Genomic DNA, 16,972 nt, shown 5'->3' on the forward strand with positions numbered 1-16,972 from the left:
GTGTGTGTGTGTGTGTGTGTGTGTGTGTGTGTGTGTGTGTGTGTGTGCGTGTGGTCCCCTGTTTTGCTGGGGTGATCAAATCTGTGGTCTCATTAAAGCAGGTGTCGGATGCGTTCTCTGTCTCTCTGCTCCACTGCTTTCACTTGAGCATGTAAACAGCCATGTGCACACAAACACTGCATATTGTTGCCGTATCAATTGGACAACCAGCCTCAGTCCACCTACTCTTCTGCTGAAGCGCCAGTGTTGCCTCAAATTAAGTGAATATCACGGTAATTGCTTGACTCCCAGCTTAGAGGTCTAAATGCATTGATTTGTTTCATGGATTTTTCTTCAATAACACAAAATGCTGTGATGATAGGCCAGCTTTGGTTGGCTTGATAACAAAGAAACAAAGCACAAACGCACACACATACACTGCACACCCACTCACATTTCTCTCTGGGGGGGGCCAAAGACCATATAGCTTGTTAAAACTGACCTTTGAACAAGAGTTGAAGTGGGGTGGGAGTGAAAAGGGAAAAGGAGGAGGAAAAGAAGGTGTAAAGGCTGGAAGGAATGAGGGGGTTCAGGAGGAGGAATGGACAGTCGGAAGACATGAAGGATCATACAACAGTGACTGATGATTGGTCAGACTAGTGTGTTGAGACAAGAGAAAGTCATATGATGATATATATACGTATACATTGAGACTAAATAAATGTATCGACCGCCAGATATTTTGCCACTGTTTATACTCTTGTGGTAGCTGTCCTTTTAATAGTGTCATAGGCCGCCAGGCCCATGTTGCAAATCATTTACAGTAGTATTGGATTTTTAAACGATTTGTTTTCCATCAATGTGGTACCTTGGTAACATCAGGTATTCGATTTTCTGGATTAGCTCAAAACAGACTGTCCCATCTGATTATTTTATCCATAAACTCCCTCTCACTCACAGAATGGAACACAAGCGTTGGACAACAGAACTCTGACCGTATACATAATACATCCACTTCACTGTCTCTGGAATATCAGTCCGCCAACCTAAACAATTCCAAAAAGTACGTTTCACAAAGAGACAGTTTAAACCATAACATCTACATCATTACCATCAATTAAATATTCCAGTTAAAAAAAAAAAGATACCTAAAATACATTTCTTATCTCATATCAATATCATGGTCGAAAATAAAATATGCCATGATGGTAAGCAGTCTGGTTTTAGAGTGTTAAGATTAGGTTTAGCTTTAGGTCAATATTAGGGTACTAGTTGAAGTGAGGCATGCAGTGGTGGGTGCTGGAGAACCCTTACATATTCCTTACATATGTCACTTTCAACCATCGAGGTTCATTTGTGTTTGTGTTCAGGACTTTGAGATGAACGGGGAGCTGAAGATGTCGGTGATCTGTCTCCTGGGGGAGGTGCTCCGAGATCCAGACCTGCTCCCTCAGGAGAGTAAAGCTACTGCCAACATACTAAGGTGTTGCACACGCAAATGTACACGCACACTAACATGCAGCACGTGTGTGAAGCACTTGAATATAACACTTGAAAGCTCAATAGTTTCTGCCATCAAATTGTCCTCCATTTATTATTCAGTTATCACAGAAGCTTCTCCTTATTCTATTTTATCATGTTATGTTCTACCATGTTCTTTTCTATTCTGTTCTGTTATATTGCATTCTGTTAGATTATGTTCTGATGTATTTTAATCTGCACTTAATCTGTTTTTGAGCTTTTCTATTTGCCGTACTCTGTTCTATTATATTATTTCCTGTTCTGTTCTGTTCTATTTTTTCTGTTCTGTTCTATTTTATTTCATTGTGTTCTGTCATATTATATCATGTGTTATTCTTGTCTGTTGTTTTGTATTATGCTCTTTTTTATTCGATTCTTTCTTGTTCTTTGCATTTTGTTACTATGTTATTCAGCTTTAGTCTGTTCTATTTCCCTCTGTCTCCTAGTGCCCTTTCTCAAGACGAGCAGGAGGATGCCCAGCTGAGGATAGAGGACATCTTACAGATGGTGAGAAAAACCGCAGCACATAAAATCCTCTGATCACTTATTTAAAGTGCGTCATTGCAAACATATTGTTAGGATTTTGATATGATATTACTGTGTTGGATCAATGGAGCAGCAGTAAACTGCAGAGAAAGAAATGATACTGCAGCCTTTTGTTATTGCAGACTGGGTGATTGATGCAGCTTTTAATTTGAATTTGGACATTATTGTGGTTCTCTATGGGATTGCCTCTATGAAGCCGGTGCCCCTTGGTATTTAAGCATTAATACGCACCTCCCTTCAAATACTTAACCTGTTCCCAGAGATGAAAATAATCAGCTATCATGAGTACCCCTGGTTTACTATCTTAATAATAACTGGGAATCACTCACACATTTGCCTTTTGTAAGATGTGAAAAGCCTCAGTCAAAACCCACTGTTCTCTCCTCCAGGCAGGAGGGGTAAATACAACCTCTCTTCTCCAGGGAACTGTCAACTGTCGTAAAACATAATCATCATTCAGCCTCTTTATTAGATATTAATATCTCCTTGTTATCCGTGCTATGGTGTGAAAATGGCCTTGTTTATGACTCTGTTTTTCTCTGTCGGTGTGTGTCCGTGTGTTTAGGCGGACTGTCCGAAGGCAGAGTGTTTCGAGTCTCTGTCGGCAATGGAGCTGGCCGAGCAGGTCACCCTTCTGGATCACATCGTCTTCAGGAGCATTCCTTACGAGTCAGTCCTCTCATTGCACTCTCACTCTGTGATCTACATCGCTATGTGGTTAACTGCTTGTATCAGATCAGCTTTTTGAAACATCTGCAACACCTGCAATTACATTTTAGATTCTTTGCAAAGTGCGTTTAGTCATTTGATTCTTTGATAATGAGCTTCTGGAAATAATTTCTTCTATATATTGACACATATGTATCTATGCCATTACATATCATAAAGCACCGAACACAGGAGGAATGCCTCATGGTATCCCCATCTAATGTGTTTTTAGATAGAAAAAGTATCCAACTCTTTGGTTTGTAAAATAAAAAAAAGAGTTGAAGAAATAAGGAAACCCAGTTAGCTTGCTGTTAAATAGTTAATACTAGAAAGAAATGTGTTTTGTAGTTTCTTAAAACTTGATATTTGGCTCGACGTTAATGCAAGACTTTCATCCAACAACCAATGTCTTGCGTACCTAGTTCAGTTCTTAGTTTCTCATCGGCCTTCATGAGGCATCTGTCTTTACTGGTGGTGTTTAATTAGTTTGAGTAATGTTATCAACCCCTGCCGGGACCGTGATAATATCCTTAAGTCACAGGCTTTAGCTGATGTAATTTATATCTTATGCGATTACTGTGCTGTATTTTAGCCTTTACGCTCTCATTTGGACTTATCACATGTGTTCCGACTCTCTAAGAGAGTTCCTGGGGCTCGGCTGGATGAAGGTTGATAAGATGGAGAGGACGCCATACATCATGAAAACTACTCAACACTTCAATGATGTAAGCTCTTTCAGTATTTTGTCATTTGTGTATCCTGTGCAACTATATCTATATACATACATACTTATATACTGTATATTTTTCTCTAGTACAACCTTACGCAGCATAGACGCAATTATCCAGTGCAATAAGTGAAATATGTATCTATAGTGTATACATGTACATTACTATGTTGTTATATTACTCTATTTGTATTTTGTCTTGAATTGTTATATATTCAGCACTTCCAGTAAACTGTAATTTCTAATTTCCCCAGTGTGGGATCAATACAGTTCTCGTCTTACCTTATCTTATCCTTTCCTTTTGAAGATGAGTAACCTGGTGGCATCACAGATTATGACCCACACCGATGTGGGCTCGAGGGCCAACTCCATAGAAAAGTGGGTTGCCGTGGCTGACATCTGCCGCTGTCTCAACAACTACAACGGAGTGCTGGAGATCACATCTGCGCTTAATCGCAGCGCCATCTACCGTTTGAAGAAGACCTGGGCTAAAGTCAGCAAACAGGTGGAGTAATTCTCCATTAATCCTCTCTGTAAACGCAAAAACCAGTGTATATAAAGTTTACCTCAGCATAGAGGATTAGAATAAAGTTCTTTGGTCTCTAATGTCTTCAAATGTATACAGAATTGATGCCATTAGAGAGTTCAGGGAAAGACAACAGAGAAAGGCATTTACCTGGAATGTTTAGTATCTACTCTTCGCTCAATTCTGATGAACACTAAATCGATTAAACCATAATCATACAATCATCAGTCTGTCTCTCCACAAAGCCATTCTGCCTGTTCAGGACCCAAACAAATCTGATTTTGTCATTTCATTATGGTCATGTTTTTTAAAGTAAGAGTAAGAGTAAGTGGATCTCGGATTAATCCAACAGCCTTGCGTGTCCTTGGTTGTTCATGATAGTTTAAAAAAAATGATTTTAAATGCGTATCCGTGATCTTGTCCAGGCTAAAACCCTCATGGACAAACTGCAGAAGACCGTGTCCACCGAGGGAAGGTCTAAAAATCTGAGGGAGACCCTGAAAAAGTGAGACATTGCAAATTACACCACTAAACGTATCATGAGTTTTGTTTCACTGACTTTGAGACAATTTGTGAGACATTATTTGTTCACACTCTCTTCCTCCAGCTGCAACCCTCCGTGTGTGCCGTACCTGGGAATGTATCAAACTGACTTGGCCTTCATTGAGGAGGGAAGGCCCAATTTTACTGAGGACGGTCTTGTAAACTTCTCCAAAATGAGGATGGTAGGCACATACATAAAAAATAAACATGCAAATCATCCATACATGTATACTTTTACTTTGATTGTTAAATTCAACCTTTTCTTTAGATATCCCACATCATCAGAGAGATCCGACAGTTTCAGCAGACGCCGTACAGAATAGAGCATCAAGCCAAGGTACTTTCTTTTTGTAAACACATTTCATATTTTTTTCCCAATAGGGGTGCCTTTTAATTTGTCAGGAACAAGAACATCATCAAATGTGCACTACATTTTAAGAATAATAAATGTATAAATTTAATAAACTTGATTTATTAAGAGCTGCTATAAAACATAGTTACAAAGCGTGAACAGAGGTTCAAAAAATTGAAACTTCCAGATAAAACTCTGGAAATTATGAAGCCAAATCGTAGAGTTTAGAAGTGAGTTCATAATAAGAAGAAAACACGGATCCTTTAAGGAAGTGCTTGTCTCTGCTGCTGTTGTGAAAGGATTATTGAAAATCCCTTTTGATACACGGTAGTGTGGAAAAGTATATGTTTCTGGGAGCCAAAAACATGGGCTGGCAGAAGCTATCTTTAATCACCAATCCTCTGTTTCTGCATCAAGAAACAGAGGATTGGTGAGTGGTGATATCATCCTTCTAACATCCACTGTGTATCAATTAACAGCTGGACCACTCAGAACCGTGGAAAGTAGTTTAGATTCAGACGACTATGAGATCTAAATTCAATTTGAGTTGAGCAGCATAACTGCAAAGCCATTTTGGTTTAATCCCCATTCAGCCTTTCAAGACCATCTAGTGATCTACTTGCTAAAACATTTGAAACATTAACGTTAAAGATTAATTGAACAGAACAAAATGAAGCCGTAGCTGTAAACATGTGTATGTCTGTGTTGCAGTTCTGAAACTTCCAATATCTCTCCCCGCCTTTTATGTTTTCTTTCCAGGTGACCCAGTACCTCCTGGATAAGACTCTCATCATGGATGAAGAGACACTCTATGATCTCTCGCTGAAGATTGAGCCCAGGCTTCCTGCCTGAGTTGCAGCTGTTTGTGGCCAGTGGGAACCTGCCAAACCTGGACCCCCCCAAGGGAAACACGCCCACGCAATCTCATCAATCAAGAGGAAATCTGAGAGTTTTGAGAGCGACGTGGAATTGGAAATAAGAGAAATACTGACTGAAGTGGGAGATATCTTTAGAGTCAAGTATGAGGACAGTTGAACAAGCTTTTACAAGAGACTGAGGGAGCATGAGGAGGGGACGAGGCTGTTGGAGTGTCGGATTGATTGTCTTCAAGGAGAACAAGAGGAGGTGGTTTTGGTTGCAATGCCTGAGGGTTTTTGAGGAAATGACATGTCGCCGTGTGCGCTCGTCATTCCTCAGACGAGAGTGCGGTGCACACGACATCACACATGGAGTGAATGGATGGAATGCAGTGGATGTAACAGAGATGTAGCATATACAGACTGTGTGACAGAGAGATGTCCGCTTTCGTGTCTCTGTGCCGTTGTCTATGTTCTGTTGCCTGTGCATTTCCGTGCCACGTCCTGGAGCAAAAGCCCCCCCAAAAAAAATATTTGCTTTATTGTCATGATGGTCACTGCATAAAACTTGCATGAATTCAGCTTGGGATGTAACTGTCTAAATGGCCTTCCACCTGACCCCTGACCCTCAGCTTAGCATGCATCACTCTTATCAGAGTGACCCTCTAAGCCACTATGCATCCTCAGTGGGCTGGGTGTGGCAAAGAAAAATGCCTTTAAGCCTTCACATATAATGTAGAAAGAAAATTGAAAATAATTTAAAGTGAAAAATTTGATATATTTTGGATTTTCCAAACAATGCATTCTGTTGTAGTCTTTGCCTAAAGACTGAATGGAAAGCTATTTCTCAAATGGCAACGTCCACATGAATGATACAAAATAAAAACACTTTATTAGTGCCTTCCACTAGTGTAGGTCAATTTCCCCACAGTTGCCAATACACAAGCTTAACATTTTACATGAATCCTGCTTTGAAATGCTTAAGATTTACTTTAAAATTGGACTAGAGTTTCACTCATTCAACTTTTTTTTTCAGAAAATAGGTTCCGTAGACTTAAGAGTAGCATGTTAGTGTAAACAGTAAAGTCATTGCAGCAAATATCTCCCTCTAGTGTTTAAGCATTGTTATAACTTCTACTGACCCAAAGCTTTTGCAGCTTTTGTGTATTTGTTGGATTTCTTTGGCTTTGACAAATTGTCTGACACTGACGCGTGTAGTCAGGTCCCAGTGTGTAACTCTTGGATGTAGGCTGGGACAGTTTTTGCACTCTCTGAGATGTAGCTTCGCTTGAGTGACAGTATGATCGTTATTTTACCATGCTATTTATTTCATCAGATACTGTATTTATGATATTTTTGTATATAGTTACCACACATATGATTGATGAAGAGATAGTTTGAATTGTTATGCTGTGAATATTGATTATATTGTCTTTTTATGTCTCTCTTGCTTTCATGTTGAATTGTAGTTTTGCATCCCAGGCTCTTGTATCGCAAGAACTCTGTTAAACTTTATTAAAAACAAACAATATCATTTGAAAGTGAAAAAAAAAATGTAGCATTTGAATAATCAGAATTTGTTTTCTGTATTGCTGATATGATGAACATAGTTGTCCTGCATGCACACAACAGCTGCATGTTGTGCATGTCCGACTGGACGCTCCCTGTGCGTCCCTCTTCTTTTCTATATCAATATTGTCTCTGTATCTGTCAGGAGGCTCTGTTAAAAGGCATAGGAACAATATTTTGTCCATCAAATCTGGCACATTCGTCTCTAGCTCAAGCATAGTTTTTAGGCCGTGTCATCCGCAAAAGAGCCTGTTGTTATCGAGTAGCGCCGTCGGAAGAAACAGATTGATCAGAAGAAATGTTTTCAGGTTTTGCTTTTGGAAAAAAAAAAAAAAAAAACTTGTCTGCACTGCATCTGTAATTCTGACTGTAAGTCTGTTTGACACACAGGTTTGGGAATACAGGATGCTACGTTTGTATTGTATCATTTCCGTGTATTTGTTTGCATTTTTCACTTGTAGATGCGGGAGAAATAAATTCAACATGCCTTACGTGTTTGCACATTTCCTTGGACTGTGCAATAATTTCAATGATATAAAGTTGCCTCTGCTACCTATGGCATGTAGGGTTCCGACAATCTCTGGTGCATCAACAAATTTCAAAATTCAGAACCAAACTCTGAAGACTGGGAGACAAAAAAATACTTTTAGCATAGTTTAACTTCTGTTGAAATGCTCTTGAACATCTAGGGTTTTTATCTGGTGCTGAGGTCTAAGAGACTACCATAAGACTATAGCATGAAATCACCAAATTTAAGGATTAATATATTTCCTTTGTCTAGAACTGACCAGTTGTAACACACTTGTACACACTCAAGCCAGACACCAGAACTAGATTATACATTCTCAACACGTGAAAGCTAACAATTTATGAGCTTTATATATGCAATGCTCGGACCTTGAATGTTATGAAGTATAGAACCTGTTTATTTACAGGTTCAAAGCCTCTCCTTGTTTTGATTGTTAGAGAGACACAACATATGTTAACTGATTGCAAAGAAACTGAATTACAGCTTCAAAATGAACTCTTCGGGCTGCTGCTGTTGAAGAGTATTCCGTCTTTGGACGAGGGCTTTGAAAGGCCAATCACAGTTCATGCATATAACTACAGTACAAGACGGTAGACCACCTAGAATGACAGTTGTTACCGTATCCTTCATCAAACGGTCCCTCAACCGGAGTGATGATTTGACATTCAAGTGCAGAGGCAAATCATTTGTGCTTGTTGCTAAGGGCACCAGGGTGGTCCAACCATCTGCCAAAGCCAGGAATATGAAAACGTTCATTTTAACAATATACAGTACTGCACAGGCTACACACAAAGCTATTAACAGAGGACAGAACTGTAATGACATAAAACCTTGACTAAGACTGGAGGTTTGCATACAGAATGTCAACAGTTATTTCAGCCATTATCTTTTTTCCACTGAAGTTCTGCTGAAGGGTTTTGACAACCTTTATCTTGAAGTTCTGACATACAGACCTGCACAAGTAGTGTACATGTCATGTAATGTGACCTGGAACTGTGGCCATCCTGCCTATGAGGTGTGATACCATTCAGCAGACAAACGCACAGCACCTTCACCGCCTACCTGCTACGGCTATCTCAGCATTCTACATTCATATCCCAGTGCTTTTGCATGCATGCATGAGGTGTAAGGTCCTCACCACGGGTACCCTGCCTCCCAACATTGGCACTCTGTGTCACAAAGAAAATAGAACCAATACAAAAAGATTTTAAAACAAACAAAGTCAGTCAGTTTAACAATATAATTTGAAAAAAATTGGGAACAGATTAACAGTATAGCAAAACAGCAGTTGTAAAACAGCAGCAGGTGAACCTACAAGGGGAAAACAGGGATTAGCAGGGCTCATCATGCTGCAAAACACAATTTAATGTTGTGACCGTATACTCACCACCTGGTATGGGGCACTATCACATAGAATAACTCAAGGTAGGCAGTATAACTATGGGGTTCCAACACAATATTCTCAGCCAACATGTCAGACATGAGCTAGAACAGAAGGCAGTCAACTAAGTATGTAATTTAAAAATGCTGCCATGTTAAAAGATCACTTCAACTACATACCTGTAACACCAATCACTACCAGCCCCCAGAGAGACAGAGGACAGGGGCCAAAAAAATGGCCCAATCCCAATCTCCACCCTTACGGATTTTGAGGCTCGCTACCGTGAAGTCCCTGAGGGTTCAGGATTTAGGGAGGGGGGGGATTGGGATTGGACCAATGAGCCGAGGCCAACAAGTGCTTTTTTGTAATCTGGCCCTAATTAGGGAATTGGTTGGGGGAGGAGCCAGGCTTGGTGCTGCATTAACCAATACTACACCATATGTTACATTCACTGGCACTGGAGGAGCAATCCCAACCACCCTTTCAGAGGAGCTTACCAAACAGTACCGACATGTGCCTGCAGGGAGAAGGGACAGTACTGCAGCAGCAGCATGGCAAACAGAGAGGGAGACTGCCAGGGCTGGATGACAGCACATAGCGCTCATCAAACATTCCCGAGGTGAACTGACGAGGAGAAAGCGTTTGGTCACTGTATGAAGGAGTAGAAACAAATTGACCAGACCATGTGATGCACTGTAGAAAGTTATCAACAACTAAGTTAGTGTTAGCTTCACTACTAAAAGAGCTGTTTTCATAGTATAGTCCGTAATCCTTCCAAGACAAATATTAAACAAACAACAAACATTTAGTTTGCTATTTAAAGGAAAGGTAGAGAAAGAGTGTGAGAAAAACCACACAGCGGCAGATGGAGTGAAAGAGAAAAAGGGCATGGTGTGAATCTCAGACAAGTTGAGCAAGTGTTTGTAAATTCATCGCCCCAAATGTTGTCAAGGAGATGTGACAAGTTGTTAGTGTGGGATCTGCTGTCAGCTTTTACTTCTGATGAACCGACTGGAAGATGACCGGAAGCATTTGTGTGACCAGTGGGAGTTTTATAGCAGATCAACCAACACGACTCCAGTTTCTGAGAGACAGATGGACGACAGTTAGGCGAAGTTTACCACAACACCGTGGGTGTGACGTCTCAGCCCTTTCCAGTCAAAGACAGACATTGCTTATTGAAAATGATTAATATTGGACTTGAAATACTGGAAAAAGATATAAGGACAGGGCATCTAATATTAGAGATGCAATGCATTGGCAATGCTGAATTTGTTGTCTAAAAGGTTGAATAAAAAGTTTTCCTTTACAGTATAAGCAGACAGCTGTACTCTCCAAGTTTGTGTGCTATTGTTCCTCAGTGGGAAACATTTGCTTTTGTCCACACCCTCCATGTCAGTGCCAAAACTGGACTTTACACTGACTCATACAAAACACACATGACATACTGCAACAGAGGATATATTCTGAGCAGGGTTGAAGGTGAAGGTGACCCCACAGTTTGTTCTGCCTAAAAAGGCATATTAGCGCATGCAATATATTCATACTTACAGCTAATGAAGGAACAGTGAAACAGAGTTATGCATGTTTTGGGTGTCTTCCTTTTGAGTCACTATACTGAATATTAGAGGTAACCCTCCAGCTGAAGCGTCACAGTGCAACCAACCATATAAACCATATAAACCCTTATCTGCTTGCTCAATTTAAGATGCCATGTTTTGTTTACTATACTGATTTGTCACAGGAATTACCGTAAGTAGTACTGTAGCTAAGACTGATTGATCATCAGAGCTATGTAATTAGTGTGTGTGTGAAAGAGGAAAGAATTTAAGGTCTTTGCTCTTTTTCTGTATTGTGAAGAAGAGCACATGAAATTGCCTATTGTGAGCTGAGTTTGATTGTATGCATACTGAGTTTGATTGTATGCATGTATGTATGTATATGTGCATGTGTGTGTGTATGCGTGTGTGTGTGTGTGCGAGTGCATGTGTGAAGAGGCAGGCAGACATGCTGACTGACAGTAGAAAGAGGATTGTCTGTCTGTTGCCCAGTGAGAGGCTAATCCTGAGCCAGTGTCCCCATCTCTCTGATCCCATCTCTGTTCTTCAGTCTGCTCTCACTCTGCAGATCGAGCGTCTCTGGACTGAGCTGCAGGAAACACTCTTCAGACAAACCTCAGGTGAGTGGTGGATTCTTCGTCCTCACCCCTCAGCTCTTTCTCTTGCAGCTCCGTCTGTGTTTCCTGCCTCCTTATGCACACATGCTTCCCTGGGAGAAGTAAAAGCAATTGAATGCATTCTATAATACATTAAATACTATAATATAGTCTGTAATAGAAGTTTGTGTGCACAAGTAAAGAGACTTCTCTAATCTTTTCATCAGCTCTCTCAGCCTTTTGTTTGCACTTCGCTCTAAGGCTAAACACTTACAGCACGCGGTATAGCCTACATAGCAGCCTCTTGCATTAGGGCATCTTAATCTGCCTGATATTAACAGAGACCAGCCACCTGGCAACAACTGGTCCCCGTTCATCTCAGGTTTAACATGTCTTTATTCATTTCAGAGTGTTCAAAGAGTACAGGTGCCTCTCTTCATTACTTTCCTTCTTCACTTAATCTTCTATAGTCTCGGATGAAGATCCCTCTAATCCTGCATTTTCCACTGTCTTTCTTACCCTCTAACCCCTCCTCCTGACCTTAATGTGACACATTCTGTACTGCCCCTCCTACTGTCTTAAACATGTCTGCATTTTTTACTCTCTCTCTCTCTTTCTCCTCCACACCACTTCACCCCACTCTGTCTCTATTTTGTTCTCCTGCTCATCTTGTGTAAACTCAGATGACCGGCTCAAGATGCCAGAAGAGATCATATGTTGTCCTGGGCTTAAGCCAACTCTAAACTGGCACTTCACCTTAACCTCACCGACTGCTACTACCAATACCGTGTTGTGTGGGTGTGTGTGACGGGTGATTTTGACCCATAGCTTAAGACAGATATAGAACTGCAATTACTATTATAAGAAATGTGCAAAGATGCTTTATCTTTATACAGACAGGTGTTACAAGGGGCCATGACATGCTATGTCAGTGTCTCTCTCAGTACCCAATCACAAATCATCTCATCACCTGAGCTGGTGGCTCGCCTGAGGCGACCAATCAGAAGGCTTCTGTCTGCTTCTAGAGTAATCTCATCACACAGACAGCAGCACTATCTGTTACTTAAGCATTTGATAGGTTAATGCAGATGCCTGTGAAGATGTGTGTCGATAGATCTTCATGTAAACGTAAGGTGTTGTTGAACTGCATACAAACGGTGGGAAATTCCATCCGTATCCTCACCAACTTTATCACTTCAAGACTTACATTTCTACTTCAATGTGTTTCCTTCTGAGTACATTGGTCACAGAGCAACAAATACAAAAAAGTGCTGCAGCATTGTCAGTAGTCATTTCACGACAAAATCCACAATCACTGCTACCTCCAAAAATGTAGTAATGTCTCACTGCAATAAAAAAGGTGCATTGCAAATTCTTGGATTACTACAATCTTACACAATGTGATATTCTCACCACTGTGAGATTTAAGAAGAGAAATCAAATACTATTGTACAACAAATATTCTGCTCTCCTCTGTGCCTGTGGGCAGTCTAACAATCTGATTCCCAATTATCAGCTTCATCTAGATGCCATCAGTGACATTCAGGCAGGATAAAGTCGATGGAATGTCAACTTTGCCCTCTGACCTTTCCCTAGGTAACAAGACCACATAACCATGGCAAACTCCTTCACCCGTATGATGTCTGGCCGTCACACGGCAGTGATTCTGGCCAGCATAGGAGCTGGCACACTGGCATCTGGATACCTTCTCAGTGACCACATTGTTGCTGCTGCTGAGAGGACGAGGCTCTATCCACCCAGGTACAAGTCTGTGAGTGTGTTTGTGAGGTGTTTCAATAATCACCTGTACAGCAGAAATACCTATATGCAAAAAAATAAGCACTTCAAATAACATTTATCTTGGAAGGGTTTCGGACTACTAGACTATGAAAACAGCTCTACTAGTAGTGAAGCTTCTTTGTCGTTGATAACTTTCTACAGTGCAGATTACCCTGACCTGAGGAAGCACAACAACTGCATGGCAGCTGCCCTGACCCCAACCATTTATGGGCACCTGAGGGACAAGAAAACCCCCAATGACTGGACCCTGGACCAATGCATCCAGACCGGGGTGGACAACCCTGGACACCCCTTCATCAAGACTGTGGGCATGGTAGCAGGAGATGAGGAGAGCTACGAGGTTGGAGTTCTTGTTTGCAGTGAGTTGTTGTGTTTTCACTCCTAAAAGGGGGGGGTAAAACTGAGAGGGGTTTTTTTTCCATCAGGTGTTTGCTGAGCTCTTTGACCCTGTTATCAAGGACAGACACAATGGCTACGACCCTCGCACGATGAAGCACCCCACTGACCTGGATGCTTCCAAGGTTACACACGCACATTGTCTTAAGTCTTTTGTTCTCTGCATCACATGGTCTGGTTCATTTGATTTTACTCCTTCATACAGTGACCAAACGCTTTCTCCTCGACAGGTCACCTCGGGAATGTTTGATGAGCGCTACGTGCTGTCATCTCGAGTCCGTACCGGTCGTAGCATCCGTGGACTGAGTCTCCCCCCGGCGTGCTCGCGCTCTGAGCGCCGCGAGGTGGAGCGCGTGGCTGTGACAGCTCTGTCCGGCCTGAAGGGAGACCTGAGCGGTCGCTACTACAGCCTGGGGGAGATGTCTGACAGAGAGCAGCAACAGCTGATTGATGTTAGTGCACAGTCACACACACTGAAAGACAAGGTTCTGTACTTATTTTTTTATTTTTTTTGATGACCTTTGCCATCCCATGTCCCCTCTGTCCCTTTACCGGCCAATCAGGATCACCTCCTGTTTGATAAACCTGTGTCACCTCTGCTCACGGCGGCTGGGATGGCCAGAGATTGGCCTGATGCTCGTGGGATCTGGTAAGACTAGGAGAAACTCAGTCCAGAAGAAGTAGCATTCTGCTGTTTTAATCTCAGCTGTAGTCCCTGCATAGTTGGTCTAGAGGCAGTTTTTGAGGAGATCTGTCTCAGAGGTTTCATTCACAACCATCACTAGTGTTTGGTTTGTGCTGGGGAGACAGTAATAGAAACACAAATAAGACAACTGCTAATCTGCGACCATCTTCAGCCCATAATTTATTTTCAGGAGTTTTATCAGTGTCGTATTTGAAGACATTTACTAATTTGCTGGATACCAAGGGTTATTTAGGAAAGACACAGGAATAGTGTCTGACATCAGACACCATGAAGCACCACCACCACGCAGTACAGGACCAATATGACTGGAGCGAAGTGGATTATACGGTTGAATAAGATTACAGTGTTTTTCTGTTAAGTTATGTAAGAACAGATGTAGAACATGTAGAAAACACTGTGCCCCCCCATTGCTGGAAGGCTGTAAATCCCCAGAAAACAACGAGCAGACTTACTCACTGCAAGACTCCCATGTGTGTTTTTCATGCAGTGCTTAATACATCACTGGTAGCATTCTGAAACCTGCACTTGCAGCTCCTCCAGACCCAAACTAATAGTTTTTTTTGATAAATTATTTTATTTCCTTAATTTATTCTTAACATGCTTTCCAAACAGCTGCTCTGCACTGATCAAATGTCACTCTCCTCTTCAAGTTTAAACTATATCAGCAGATCAGTACTAACATGGATACCGATCACTCAGCTTTGAAATGGAGTTTAAGTCTGCTTTCTTGATTGTCTCAGGCACAACAACGAGAAGAACTTCTTAATCTGGATCAACGAGGAGGACCACACAAGGATCATATCCATGGAGAAAGGAGGAAACATGAAGAGAGTGTTTGAACGGTTCTGTAGAGGTCTTAAACAGGTGCACATGCCTCTATGTCTTCTTGCACAAACATGGCCCAGTGCAGATTTTTTAAAACAACTTATTTCTCCCCAAATAACTAATCCTTATCCATGCAGTTTATCTTAGTGCAAAGTAAAGCTTTGGAAAGACTTTACAAAAGCATAGTATAAAAAACGACATATGAATTAGAATTAATACATCAAAAATATTTTATCTCCAGTCTGTTGCAATTATATTTTAAATATGTGTTCCAAAAAGTAAAGTAAAGTATAAATATTTTTTTATCTAACTTGTAGGTGGAGCATCTAATTCAGGAGAGAGGCTGGGAGTTCATGTGGAATGACCATCTGGGCTACGTCCTCACCTGCCCCTCTAACCTCGGGACTGGGCTCAGGGCCGGTGTGCATATCCGCCTGCCCATCCTCAGCAGGGTATTGCAGGAAACACACCACACGTGCCCCTCCCGCATTGTAGTTCTCCCGTCTGAAAAATGATTTTAATTTGTGTGATATTTATGATCTAGGACCCTCGCTTTAAAAGGATCCTGGATAACCTGAGGCTACAGAAGAGAGGCACGGGAGGCGTCGACACGGCTGCTACGGGAGACACTGTCGACATCTCCAACCTCGACCGTCTGGGCAAGTCAGAGGTAAACACCTCAAGGGGGTTAAGTCAGCCGTTGAAGTAAAAGTAGAAATGTGCAGCAGGTAAGGAGAGACAGAGTCAGACACAGGACAGCAGACATCCCAGCAGGTGTGGTGCTGTGAATAAGCGTACCCACTGCTGTTCTTTAATCCGTAATCCAGGCAGGGATGTGCCGGTTGAGATTAAAAGAAACTCTGTCCCCTGAGCTGAGCCTCTCCTGCTGCGATGACGGCCTCCAAGCGCTACCAGGTCATAGAGAGTAAAGGTCAGGGTGGTTGTGATTAGACTCCAAGCCAATCACATCCAAGCATAGGAAGCCCTGCCTGAACGACTGAACTCAATGAGCAAAAATCCCCTGGTGTTAGTTGAACTTGCCAGATGTCAGCAGGTTATGTATTATAGTTAGTGGACAACACAAAGCAGAGAACTGCAGATAACTTAAATTTAAAGACAGTTTATAAACAGACAAAGGTGTTTCTCAACTACCTGCCATGTAATGGAAAAAGTGCTAGTGCAGTGTTACTGGTTTAAAAAATATGCTCACTTTATTGCAGTCAAATCAGCAGATTTCACATTTGCTTCTGTAGTTCTTATCTTCATAATATTTAGCAAAATCCTGAAGACCTCTGAGCCTCAGCGATACATGTGAAGAACCACTGAGGTAGCGAAATATTGGGACCATAGTGGATAACATGATATACTGTATATTTAAATGTCACCTGAACCTGATCAACAACTATATTCACATTGACCATGCAATTGTTGACACTAGTTTCCGTGCATCCACAGGTCGAACTGGTACAACTAGTGATTGACGGCATTAACTACCTAATTGAGTGTGAGAAGAGGCTGGAGAAGGGGCAGGACATCAAGATCCCCTCCCCCATTCTTCAGTTCAGGAAGTGAGGGTCCCCTCAGCTGGGAATCCTGGAATAGTGTAGGCGCTCCAACCGCTGTTCATTAAACTGTTGGTCCTACAAGATATTCACGGCATGTATAGCGTTGTACTTACTTACATGCGCAATTAATGAATTACATGTACAAATATTCTAAACACAATAAACTCTATTGATGAACTGAGTTGTATTGTTGTTTTACCATTGACCCTACGCTAAGCTACCACACAGCTTACTGCACTCCCTAAAATAAATATGATCTAACTTTTGGAAAAACAAAAAAGCTATTT

General features: G+C 41.5%; 2 protein-coding genes across 6 annotated transcripts in view; both read left to right on the plus strand.

The window, feature by feature from the left end:
- The window catches only part of rasgrf2b (Ras protein-specific guanine nucleotide-releasing factor 2b), a 39,739-nt gene extending 31,906 nt beyond the window's left edge, over nucleotides 1-7,833 (plus strand). For 2 of the 4 annotated variants that reach the window (XM_031856320.1, XM_031856317.1), the window contains 9 exons: nucleotides 1,350-1,462; nucleotides 1,947-2,007; nucleotides 2,612-2,715; nucleotides 3,395-3,479; nucleotides 3,789-3,986; nucleotides 4,433-4,512; nucleotides 4,615-4,732; nucleotides 4,819-4,887; nucleotides 5,662-7,833. In XM_031856320.1, the coding sequence (XP_031712180.1) occupies nucleotides 1,350-1,462; nucleotides 1,947-2,007; nucleotides 2,612-2,715; nucleotides 3,395-3,479; nucleotides 3,789-3,986; nucleotides 4,433-4,512; nucleotides 4,615-4,732; nucleotides 4,819-4,887; nucleotides 5,662-5,754 (921 nt within the window). In that variant the 3' untranslated portion in view covers nucleotides 5,755-7,833. Of the gene's footprint in view, nucleotides 1-1,349; nucleotides 1,463-1,919; nucleotides 2,008-2,611; nucleotides 2,716-3,394; nucleotides 3,480-3,788; nucleotides 3,987-4,432; nucleotides 4,513-4,614; nucleotides 4,733-4,818; nucleotides 4,888-5,661 lie in introns of all 4 variants that reach the window. The other 2 variants (XM_031856318.1, XM_031856316.1) reach the window with 1 other exon arrangement.
- Nucleotides 7,834-11,334: 3,501 nt separating this feature from the next.
- Nucleotides 11,335-16,866, plus strand: LOC116388448 (creatine kinase U-type, mitochondrial-like). Of its 2 annotated transcripts, XM_031856330.1 has the most exons (10): nucleotides 11,335-11,417; nucleotides 12,990-13,154; nucleotides 13,335-13,533; nucleotides 13,619-13,714; nucleotides 13,820-14,041; nucleotides 14,153-14,238; nucleotides 15,036-15,159; nucleotides 15,438-15,572; nucleotides 15,665-15,790; nucleotides 16,576-16,866. In XM_031856330.1, exons 2-10 carry the CDS (start codon nucleotides 13,009-13,011, stop codon nucleotides 16,690-16,692), a joined length of 1,251 nt encoding a protein of 416 aa, XP_031712190.1. In that variant the 5' UTR covers nucleotides 11,335-11,417; nucleotides 12,990-13,008; the 3' UTR covers nucleotides 16,693-16,866. The 2 variants fall into 2 exon arrangements, with proteins under 2 accessions (XP_031712190.1, XP_031712189.1); XM_031856329.1 differs by having other exon boundaries at nucleotides 13,619-14,041.
- The last annotated feature ends 106 nt before the right edge of the window (nucleotides 16,867-16,972 follow it).

This window comes from Anarrhichthys ocellatus, unplaced genomic scaffold (assembly GCF_004355925.1).
Source record: "Anarrhichthys ocellatus isolate YVR2014 unplaced genomic scaffold, GSC_Weel_1.0 scaffold17, whole genome shotgun sequence".
Lineage (NCBI taxonomy): Eukaryota > Metazoa > Chordata > Actinopteri > Perciformes > Anarhichadidae > Anarrhichthys > Anarrhichthys ocellatus.